This window comes from Nomascus leucogenys, chromosome 11 (genome assembly GCF_006542625.1).
Source record: "Nomascus leucogenys isolate Asia chromosome 11, Asia_NLE_v1, whole genome shotgun sequence".
NCBI lineage: Eukaryota > Metazoa > Chordata > Mammalia > Primates > Hylobatidae > Nomascus > Nomascus leucogenys.
Genome location: NC_044391.1, coordinates 42,186,341 through 42,199,004, shown reverse-complemented (window position 1 = coordinate 42,199,004; position 12,664 = coordinate 42,186,341). Strand labels below are relative to the sequence as shown.

At 36.6% G+C, this 12,664-nt stretch overlaps 1 protein-coding gene across 1 annotated transcript in view; it reads right to left on the bottom strand.

Moving 5' to 3' along the window:
- The window catches only part of ABCB5 (ATP binding cassette subfamily B member 5), a 155,065-nt gene that overhangs the window by 43,469 nt on the left and 98,932 nt on the right, over window positions 1-12,664 (bottom strand). The window contains exon 20 of the mRNA XM_003252628.2: window positions 10,163-10,246. Coding sequence (XP_003252676.1) covers window positions 10,163-10,246 — 84 coding nt within the window. The remainder of the gene's footprint in view (window positions 1-10,162; window positions 10,247-12,664) is intronic.

The window sequence follows — 12,664 nt, the reverse complement described above, 5'->3', positions numbered from 1 at the left end:
CACACCACTGCACTCCAGCTTGGGCAACAGAATGAGACTCTATCTCAAAATAAGTAAATAAAAGGAGTAGAAAATAAGAAAAGTAAAGACAAAAAGCATGCTGAGCATTGTAGTTTTCATGTATAAGCTCAGGTAGTGTATTAGGGAAAGAAGTAGAAATACTTCACAGAGCCACGCTAGACAAATATTTGAGAGTTATGTCACTTAAAGTTTGTCTAAGGACCATACACACCAACCTAATTTCTAAAAATATCCAAGAGTGAACTTGACAGATTTTTGATGAGACAGGCTTCTCTATTTGAGTTTTTTGTTTGGGACACAAGAACTTTCTACGAAGTGGCTTGTACTTGCATATCTGCTTGCTTAATAAGCTTGGGTTTTCCATTCTTGTGTTAATCTGCTGCTGGAAAATAGAATTATATCCTTTCTATAGTTCATCTTAGTTTAAATTGTGTGTCAAACTTATTGAAATGTTCAGTCAGTGCAACCAAGAACAAGCCACAAACCCTGCTTTTTGGTGTTGGTGACACAATGAGAAAGATCTGAATATATTTCTTCTGTTCCAAGAAGAATAAGCAGAAAATAAGAGACTCTTTGCCTCAAGGAGTACTACAAGAATTGAAGGAAAATGGAATGTGGTCTTAAAGACCCAGAAAAATAGTGTACCTCTGGAAAGAATTTAAACTGGAATCAGAAGAAATTTAAACTTTCTTAGCTTCTCTAGCAAGAGGCACAAAAATACAGGTTTTTTTTGAAATTAAGAACAAAAAGTCTTGTTTAATTCTTGAGATAACAATTATTTATGGAGTGTCTACTATGTCTTAGGTACTGTGTTAGATGTGGGGAATATCACTTTGGTAAGAAAATTATAAAAGGAAGGAAACTCAGTATGCAATTGTAGAAATAAAATTCCATATGGTAGAATCTCTGCTTCTGGCCAAGACGGAGTAACAAGGATTTATCCTTTCATCTAAAACCAAGCAAAAAATAGACAAAATACATGAACCAGTGGTTTTGAAGACACTGAACATAAGGCAACCAAGGGCAGAGGCGGCAAACAAACAAGGTGACCCCTGTGGTTGCTCTGGCTTACTCCCTTGAAAGAGTTCCCAGGTGGCAATGCAAAGAGCCAAACAAACTCTGAGTTGAGTAGACACAGCTGAGAATCTCAGGAATCTAAGTCAGCTAGAGTTTGCAGCATAGAATACTGGAGAAGAGAGAGAGTCACAAAACGATAAATCGAGATATCTGCAGAGGGTCCTTCTTGAGTAGTGCATACATGTCAGGACTGGGATTAGTGCCTGGTAACAGCAGCCAGACTGGAAAACCTTCTGAGTCACAGGACACTAGGCAGAGTATGTGGAAGGCTTTTGCCTTTGTAGTAGGCTCCACTCCTGCTTGACAAACCTTAAAACCAAGACCCAAAAAGATCAAACTATTCCCAGGTAACTTAACTGTATCTCACAACAAAACCCAAGAATATTTATAGAAATGTAAAAATAGCCAGCACCAAAAATTTTAAATTCACAATGTGTAGCATCAGAAATTGGCAGGGGGCTGGGCATGGTGGCTCACACCTGTAATCCCAGCACTTTGGGAGGCTAAGGTGGGAGGATCACTTGAACTCAGTAGTTCAAGACCAGCCTGGACAATAAAATGAGACCCTGTCTCTACAAAAATAAAAAAAATTAGCTGAGTGTGGTGCCATGTACCTCTCATTTCAGCTGCATAGAAAGGTGAGGCAGGAGGATTGCTTGAGCCTGCTCCCAAGTCAAGGATACAGTGAACTGTGTTCATGCCACTGCACTTGAGCCAGGGTAACAAAATGAGACCCTGTCTGAAAAAAAAAATTCCCAGGTATGCAAAGTAGCAAAATAAGACCTATGATAAGGATAAAAATGAATCCATGGACACCAACCCAGAATTGACAAAATGTGAGATATGCCACATGATCTCACTTATATGTAGAATCTAAAAAAGCCAAACTCATAGAGACAGAGAGTAAAATCGTGGTTTCTAGGAGATGGGGATTCAGGGGGTTGAGAAGATGTTGGTAAAAGGACACACAATTTCAATTAGGAGGAATAAGTTTAAGAGATCTATTGTATATCGTGGTAACTATAATTAATAATAATATATTGTAAACTTGAAAATTACCAAGAAAATAGATTTTAAGTGTTCACACCACACAAAAAATAAGTATGTGAAATAATGCATATGTTAAATAGCTTAATTTATCCATTTCATAGAGACTACATATATAAAACATCATTTTTATACCCTAAGTATATAAAACTTTCACTTATCAATTTAAAAAGCTACTACCAACGTATATACTACATATTAGAATAGTTAAGAGATAAGGAAGATATAAAGAAGATCCATATTAAAATTCTAAAAATAAAAAATATAATGTCTGAGATGAAAAATATATATGATAGGATCAATAGCAGATTAAATATTGAAGAGGAAAAGATCATTGGTTTTGAAGACATAGCAATAGAAACTATTCAAAATAAATGCAGAAAAAAAATGAACAAAGCATTGGTGAGCTGTGGTAAAACTTCAGGCAGCCTAATATATGTAGAATTAGAGTCCTTGAAGGAGAGGAGAGACTAGAAAGACAGAAAAAAATACTTGGATAAATAATGGTCAGTACAGTTTTAAAATTTAGTGAAAACTATAAGCCCATAAATCTAAGAATTTCAGTGAACTTCAAGCATAAGAAATAAGTAGGAAGCTATATCAAAACCCATCACAATTGCATTTCAAAGTTAGTGATAAAGAGAGCATCTTAAAAGCAAAGGAAGAAATATACATTATGTTCAGAGGAAAAAAGATAAGGATAATGACAAATTCTTCATTAAAAAAATCAAGTGAGAAGACAGTAGAGCAATAGCTCAATATCTTTTTTTTTTTTTTTTTTTTGACGGCATCTCGCTGTGTCACCCAGGCTGGAGTGGGACTACAGGTGCCTGCCACCAAGCCCGGTTAACTTTTTTGTATTTTTTAGTAGAGATGGGGTTTCCCCGTGTTAGCCAGGATGGTCTCGATCTCCTGACCTCGTGGTCCACCCGCCTCGGCTTCCCAAACTGCTGGGATTACAGGCATGAGCCACCGCGCCCAGCTGAGCTATATCTAAGGAAGGAAGGAAGGAAGGAAGGAAGGAAGGAAGGAAGGAAGGAAGGAAGGAAGGAAGGGAGAGAGAGAGAGAAAGAAGAAAGAAAGAAAGAAAGAAAGAAAGAAAGAAAAAGAAAGAAAGAAAGAAAGAAAGAAAGAAAGACAGAAAGAAAGAGAAGCAAGCAAGGAAGGAAGCAAGAAAGCAAGAAAGAGAAAGAGAAAAACTGGGCTGGGTGCAGTGGCTCACACCCATAATCCCAGCACTTTAGGAGGCTGAGGTGGGCAGCTCACTTGAGCCCAGGAGTTCGAGACTAGCTTGAGCAACATGGTGAAACCCTGTATCTACAAAAAATTAACTGGACGTGGTGGCATGTGCCCAGAGTCCCAGCTACTCAGGAGGCTGAAGTGGGAGGATCACCTGAGCCTGGGAGGTCAAGGCTGCAATGAGTAGTGATCACACCACTGCACTCCTGCCTGGATAACAGAGTGAGACTGTGTCTCAAAAAAAAGAAAGAATGAATGAAAAGAAAAAACTCTCAACCTCAAATTTCATAACTGGTGGAAATATATTTCAAAAAAATTAAGGTGAAATAAAGACTTTTCAGGCATAAAAAACCTAAAATAATTAGTCACTATCAAGCTTAACGCTGTAAGAAAGGTGAAAAAAAGACCTAGATGCAGAAGGAAAATGATACCAATGGAAATAGGTACCTAGAATAAGGAATGAAGAGGCCAGAAATGTTAGCTACATGAGTAAATATATAGGACTTTACATATTTATTTAAAATTCTTTAATAAAAGATGATTGTTAAGCAAAAATAATTATAATGTAGTATGGGTTTATTACATATATAGAAGGAGACTGTATGACAACAATAGCAAAAGATTTGGAGGGGAAAATGGAAGTACTGCACTATTTTAAGTTTCTTACGCTGTAAGTTGACATTCATATTGCCTGAAGGTAGACTGTGATAAGTTAAAGATGGGTACTGTAAAGCCTAAAGTAACCACTAGAATAACAAAAGAAAACATTATACTTAGCAATATCACTTTCCTTACTCCTCCAAAAAGAGATGAAACAGAATACTAAAAAATTTTACCCAAAAGAAGGCAGAAAAATAGGAAAACTGTGCAAAGAACATATGGAATCAAGAGCAAATTGCAAAATGAGAGACTTAAACCTAATCATATTGATAACCACATTAAATGAAAATGGTCTGAATATCACATTCAGATATTCAAAGAGACTTATATGCTGCCTATGAGAATCACACTTTAAATACAGACACACAAATAGAATAAAAGTACAAGGGCATAGTTCATATGGATTTTTTCTTTTATAAAATGCCACTTGAAGTTCTTTTGTAGATTTTTTATTGCATGGATTGACAAACTATAGATTACAGGCCAAATCTGACCCTCTATCTGCTTTTATATTGTCCATAAGGTAAGAATGTTTTTTATATTTTTTTAATGGTTAGGAAAAAATCAAGAGAAGAATAATATTTTGCATCATGTAAAAGTGGTATGCAATTCAAATTTCAGTGTCTGCAAATAAAGTTTTATTGGAACACAGTCATGCCCCCCCTTTTTTTTTTTTTTTTTTTTTTGAGATGGAGTTTCACTCTTGTTGCCCAGGCTGGAGTGCAATGGCATGATCTCAGCTCACCGCAACCTGTGCCTCCCGGGTTCAAACGATTTTCCTGCCTCAGCCTCCTGAGTAGCTGGGATTATAGATGCTCACCACCACGCCCACCTAATTTTTGTATTTTTAGTAGAGAGAGGTTCTCGCCATGTTGGCCAGGCTGGTGTTGAACTCCTGACCTCGGGTGATCCACTCGCCTCGGTCTCCCAAAGTGCTGGGTGCTGGGATTACAGGCGTGAGCCACTGTGCCCAGCTACCTATTTTTTTTTTTTTTTTTTTTTTTTTAGAGTCTTGCTGTGTCACCCAGGCTGGAATGCAGTGGCATGATCTCGGCCTCCACCTCCTGGGTTCAAGCAATTCTCTTGCTTCAGCCTCCTGAGTGGCTGTGATTACAGGCGTGAGCCACCTTGCCCAGCCTTATCTTAACGAACTGGCTGACTGTCATGTTTACCTATTGTTTAGGCTGTCTTAGGTTATAGTGATGATAGCTACTAGAGAAACCATATGTACCACCCTCATCGCTTTACCCTGCTGCTCAGCATGCTACAAATCTCAGTGACACGGTTAGAATTTGAGAGCATGTTGAGTTTTGCTGTACTGTTACACTTTATCCTAGTTTTTAAAAATACCATTGTATACCCATCATCTCAAAACAGAAAATAAGGGAAATGTGGACTTTCAATGCCATGTTTTTAAGGAACGGTGGGCTGTGAGTTATTTTGTATTCAAATTAGACACCACAGCATTGTGTTTGTTATGCTATGACACTAAATAGTGCTGAAAAATACAAATTATGTCAACATTAGCAGACTGAACACTCATTGCAATATTCCCCACTTACAGGAAAGCAGCATTCAGAAAAACTAGAAAATATAAAACAAAATACCTCAGCAGAATTTCTTCACGAAACTAAAATATGAAAATAAGAATGAAACCAAAGTAAATTTTTAAGTGGCTTATTCATTGGCCAAGCAAAGAAAGTCACTTATGGATTGTGAGTTAATTATATCATGTTTGATGTAGCAGTGGAAGAAATGTGTTCAGACTGCATAACTTATATAAGGCTGCCATTTGGTGAGAACAGTTGCTCATAGCTACAGACATTGCGAGTAACATCCACAGTCAATTAAAAAATAAGATAGATTATTTTGAGTAGTTTTTCCTGGATCTTGATGAGTTGACATACGTTACTGACACTGCTCAGTTGCAGGTTTTTTGAGGAGCCAACGTTGAATTTGAAGTAAGTGAAAAGTTAGGCACTCTAGTTTCTGTGGAACAAGTACTGCTGAGAATATTTTCAAAGAAGTTGAGAAAAAAAATAAGTACAATCTGAAGTAGAATCTACTAACATACATTATAACTGATGGTTAAAATATTTGTAGAGCAGAAAACAAGCCTTGGTTGGACAAATTTACAAAGCTTGTGAAAATGTAAAGTGTTTAAAGCCTATGGTTATTGATTATTATTATTTGTCAGCATATATTTTATGGGAAGTAATTGAATTTATCATGCATTATTGGACCAGTAGTGTAAATGGTTAAGTTCATTTGCTCTTGTAAACGTAACCATCTTCATTTTTGTGAGTTTTTGTCAAGGGAAATTTTTGACTTACCTTACCACACAGCAGTTTGATGGCTCAGCGGTGGTAAAGTTTTTTGCAATATTATGAATTCAAGGCCAAGATTGAAAAAAATTTTTTTTCAGACAAGATCTTATTTTGTCACCCAGGCTACAGTGCAGTAGGACAATTATGGCTTACTGCAGCCTTGACCTCCCAGGCTCGAGTGATCCTCCTGCCTTGGCCTCCTGAATTGCTGGGATTACTGATGTGAGCCACTGCACCTGGCTTGAAAACTTTTTTTAAAAGAGCCATCCTTAACCACTATTATCAAATACTAAATGCTTCTGGATATTAGCTTCTGCTGTAGATTTGATTATCTTTCTCAATTCAACCTAAAACTGCAAGGCAAAACAGCAATTATATGCCAAACTTATGCTGTGGAAAAGTCATTTCCATGACAACATTGTTTGAATCAAAAGTAATGTCAAGTTGTTTTATATACTCCCACGTCAAAAAGTTAAATCAAGAAATGAGGTTACCGCTGGGCGCGGTGGCTCACGTCTGTAATCCCAGCAGTTTGGGAGGCTGAGGCGGGCGGATCACGAGGTCAGGAGATCGAGACCATCCTGGCTAACATGTCGAAACCCCGTCTCTACTAAAAATACAAAAAAATTAGCTGGGCATGGTAGCGGCTGCCTGTAGTCCCAGCTACTCGGGAGGCTGAGGCAGGAGAATGGCGTGAACCTGGGAGGCGGAGCTTGCAGTGAGCCGAGATCGCGCCACTGCATTCCAGCCTGGGCGAGAGCGAGACTCTGTCTCAAAAAAAAAAAAAAAAAAAAAAAAAAGAAATGAGGTTACCATTGTCCAGGTAATAATATCTTAGTTCTAACTAGTAAACTCGCTGGGCTTTTGGAATTAATACATGAAATAAATGTTTACGATTTGTTTGGGCAACATATTACAGCTCTGATAAGAAGAGTTCTAGGTTCTAGCATTGGATGTGTCTGTGGTATATCAAATGTACACTGTGGTGTTAATAACACACTTTCTTGTGGACAGAAATGAAATAAGACTTTTGGTTGATGAATAGAGATTGCTAAAATGTACAGAAATAATACCTTGTAATTTTATAGAATTGAGTTTCCAAAAGAATCTAAAATGGCTTTTAGCATTAATTAAAGCACATATTACACAGAAAATCGTCTGTTGACAGACGTACTGGCAACAGGCCATTCCCTTGGGCTAAAACAATATCAGTTAAATTGGTTGTATTCAGACAACTATTCAAGGAATCATGTTGTCCTATGACTCTGTTTCACTAACATGTTTTTATCATGACTTTCAAAATATCAAAGCTTTAAAAAATGGCCAGAGGAATACCTTTACTCATGAGTTAAAGGTTTCAAACTAAGATTTGTTATTATTAAGGAGCTATTTTATGAACATTCATTCTAATACATTTGATAGAATAAAATGTAACTGAAATTACATGATGAAGAAATTGAGATGGAGTATGACTTATTTAAGTCAATATGATGGGAAATATGACCCCCAAATTATTATTTCCTAGCTCATCTTTATGCTACAGTGTCCTTGTGAGGAAGAATTCATTTGTGGACAAATAAGATTGGTAAACAACTCTTCCTTTTATAGAAAAACTGTCCATTGAAATTGAATATGAATCCATCTTTATATGGCAAAGTAAGAGTTTTTATAAATTGCATTTTATTAGACACAGACTCACTCCTGAAATCTTTCTTTGATTGTTTCATTCATTAATTTAATTTTTAAAATTAGGTTTTTTAAAATACAGAGATGGAGTCTCACTATGTTGTCCAGGCTGGAGTACAGTGGCTGTTCACAGGTACCATCCTACTACTGATCAGCATGAGAGTTTTACTGACTCCATTTGCCAACTGGGACAGTTTACCCCTTGTTTCACTTTTTAAATTTGGCAACTTTAAAATCTTTCATCAGGATTCCAACCATTTATTCTCTAGCTACTAGTTCTAATTAAAAAAAAAGATCTGACTTGTCTAGAAGTTATTGTGAGACCAGCACTTAATAACTACAACAATAAAGTTTCAAGTGATGAAATGGTATTAGTCAGGTGCTTATAATCAGGTTGACAACTATTCCCAATAATTTCCCTCAGGGACAATACTATTTATTAGTAACAATTAATAAATGTAAAGACAGTAATGTTGGTTCTTTCAGTATAATTTGGTTTTTCAGTTGAAGCAAATATCTGCTTAAAGAAATGTCTCACATATTAATATAACTGCTGGTAAGAATGCCTGTTTCACTCAAAAGATTCCGAAAAGACTTGAAAGATAAGTAGTAAGAGACAAACATTAACACAGTAAAGAAAAAATAGCAAATTTTGTGGAGTGGGAATTCAAATGGAATTATAGGGATTGGTATTTCTGCCTGGAGTAGTAAACCAGGGAATTCCTAAACTCAGAAGTTAATCAGATAATTATACTGTGCTATGGAGGTTAATGCTATATCCATTATTTGATTATTAAGTGAAATTCTATCCACCATCTTTTCAAGTATGCCAGTAAAATTGAACTCCTCAGCCCTATTTTAAAATCTAAATACTATCTAACAAAATTCTAGAACCTTGCCTTGAAAATTAACGAAATGAATTTCAGGAAGAGATGAAGATGCTCCCTTTCCTCTCGAGCTCTTTCTCCATCATAAAATTAGCTTTTTAAACCAAAATGAATGCTTGTGAATATTCACAACTGTAACCCACTTATTCTATTTTCTGATAATATAAATCCGATCTTGCAGGTGTATATTAAACAAAGAGGTCTTGCAAAAGTTAAAAAAAAAAAAACTTAGAATGGTTGCCATGTGCTGTGGAAATAATCTCTAAAAGAAACATACAATTCTGATGGGTTGCTTTAGTTGACAATTTGTTGCTCTGCTAACAAAGCTTTAAGCAACATCTCAGTATTCCTAAACAGAATAAATACTTGTAAGATTTTTCTGTCATTCAGAGGTGAATTAGTGACATTTTTCCTTTTCTCCCAAATGCATGATAAGGAAAAAGGAAAGCCTGTAACTCTACTAGAAGTTTTATTTTAACAGAAATGGAAAGCTTTATTTTACTTCAATTTGAAGTAGGAAACCTTGTTTTTTGCTGCTTTTCTCAGTTAAGATCCCATTTGTTATACAAAGTTGAATTTTGTTAAAATAATTATAGGATAATTAACAAATTATTACTTACCTCTTCTATACTCCTTTACTCCCCACACCTGTTTAAGCATGACTTTGATACACATTATGCTGGTCATTCCATCACTAATTATGAATATATATAAATATCTTGGTTATGCATATTACTGGTCATGATTACACAATTCTTTTTAACTTGTATAACAAGTAGTACAGAATCATTTCTGATGCACACCTGACTCTGAATTGTTAGACATTATTTTAACTAAAATCTTATTTTCTGGGGGAAGGAAATACTAAACTTTATTCTTATATTAAAACTCTTAAAGTGTGTGTGTTTTCATTTCGTTACTTTTCCTTATCTAACTAATTCTGAGCTCTTTTTTCTAACTTATTCTTGGTCTCTTCTTTAGTCCTCTAGTTATCCTATTACAGGTACTAAATATTCTCTATTTTTGGTTAAAAATATCCAGAATGGAAAGGCTTCCTTTCATCTTTCACTGAGAGTTACCTGTTAACCATGAGACTTACCTGGCCTTAATGATGTGGGTCATCTCAGCACAGCTCACATATATGCACAGACACATGTGTGCATTGCATGTGTGCACACCACATACATACATCATTTACAATAAAAACAATATACATACTCCTTGAATTTGTGCTATATCTATGGCTAATATTGTTGTCAAGCCTCCCGTGCTGTTTTCCTTTTCATCAAACCAGGCAATATCCTAGAGAAAAGGAGAATTAACATATGGTTGTCAAAAATCATGTTTTTTCTCTGACTTTTGATTTTTCTGCTGTAAGTCAGAAAACATTTACCTGCCTCATCACTGACAGGTACTTAATTCCTATAAAATACTATGGATCGAATGACTTTTGCTTCTTTTTTCATGAAGATCTATATTTATATATAAACTGAAGAACTTAAGCCCAAGAGCTTGGACTCATTACTCATTACCATATAGTATAATAATCAATGTTAAATTAAAACGGTCATTTTAAACCATCAAGTGATTTGTAATTTTATTCCAAACGTCATTTGTGAAGAGCAGACATAATTCAAAAGTAAGGCAATGAAGGCCAGAGCGGTGGCTCACACCTGTAATTCCAACACTTTGGAAGGCCAAGGTGGGAGGATTGAGTCTAGGGGTTCGAGACCAGCCTGGCCAACATGGCGAAACTCTGTCTCTACAAAAAACACAAACATTAGCTGGGCATGGTGGTGTGCACCTGTGGTCCCACCTACTTGAGAGGCTAAGGTGGGAGGATTGCTTGAGCCTGGGAGGCAGAGGTTTTAGTGAGCTGAGATTACACCACTGCACTCCAGCTTGGATGTCAGAGTGAGACCCTGTCTCACACACACACACAAAAGTAAGGCAATAAACAACACAATTTAGAAATATCTTCAAAACTTTCTACCTAAACTAACTAATGATAAAAAGTCTATCTCTTTCTCTTTAGGGGCCATATAATAAAGATTTTCCCTGACGCTGCACATTACCTCCTAGAACTTACAGCAATGGGCATTGTGAGAAGCTAAAAGGGCAGAAGGCTGTGAAACTCCTGAAGTTAAGAGGTATGCAGTCTAAAGAAGGAGTCAGGTCAAAATTACAAGCAATAAAAGCATAATGTAATAACCAGCAAATAATAACAGCAAATGGAGACAGCACATCTTAGCGCTTCTCAGCCTGAGGATTTCTGATTTCCTCTTATAGCTATTGAATGTTTCCTCACACTCACTGGAACCACTTATATCTCTTGTAGATTAAAACCATGTGGAAATTGTCTCTGAAAGATGGTTTATTTTTAGTGAGTAAAGAATAAAAAAAAGCTTGGCTTCTTGCAACCCAGCCAGGGCTCTGATGCCCAGGTAACAGGCAAAACAAAGGCATAGCAGGTTGAGGGCTGCGCCTTAATCATGCACATCACATGTTAGATGAAAACTTTTATGGAGGAATATGGTAGGAGCCAGGCATGACAGCACCACCCTGAGCCACTGTGTTGGGAAGGTGTCTCCATGAGCTTCAGGTCCTAGATGCCCAAAGAGCAACCTATGGAGATTACAGTCTGCACCGGACAGTGGCCACTTTGAAAGCACAATCCCAGGCAAGAGCCTAACATACTATGAATACACAGCAGCAACAATAATAAACACAGCACTGCTGAACTGAAAGACATCACCTGCTTTTTATTGTGTACTCTCTCTCCAAAATGAAGATATTTTATATATTTTCTAATTGGTTCTAGATTTCAACATGACGTGGAATGCACAGATAATTTTTAGATACAGTGTAAAGTAAAAAATATGAAAAGACTTTATTATTGAATATTACATTCCTGATTCTATAGTAACTTGCTGTAAAACACCATGAATAGGTATATATGCGATTAATCTTAGTCATTATCTGATGTTCAGTTGCCAAGGTGTCTGAAATTGCTTTCTGGCAAGACAGCAGTTGTGTACTCCAGGGATTGTTTTCCAGCATAGGCAATATATATGAAAACATTTAGGGAGGCCGAGATGGGCGGATCACGAGGTCAGGAGATCGAGACCATCTTGGCTAACATGGTGAAACCCCATCTCCACTAAAATACAAAAAAAAAAAAAAAAAAAAAAAAATTAGCCAGGCGTGGTGGTGGGCGCCTGTAGTCCCAGCTACTCAGGAGGCTGAGGCAGGAGAATGGCATGAACCTGGGAGGCGGAGCTTGCAGTGAGCTGAGATCACGCCACTGCACTGCACTCCAGCCTTTCTGGCACTTAGGTGGTGAGTAAAAATTAGCTTGCATCCTCTCTTCCTGACAGGAATATAATTACAAGAAAGGCCATCAGGCTTTTGATACTAGTAGATATCCAGTTTTTTTCTGCCAATAGTTCTACTTGAAATAAAAATGCAATAGAACTATCATAAATGCTTGGCATGTATTCTCTCATTTAATCATCACAACAACTCTATGAGATAGATAATATGATTACCCACATTTTAGAAGTAAAAGTACTAAGGTACTTAGAGGTACTTAGAGATTAAGTAATGTGTCCAAGGCCACATAGTTGGCAGGTGCTGAGGCCAGGATTTGAAGTGCAGCAATCAAAGGCCAGAGTTTTTATTTTTTTATTTTCAATCTTCTTTGGATTTGTTTTTATTAAA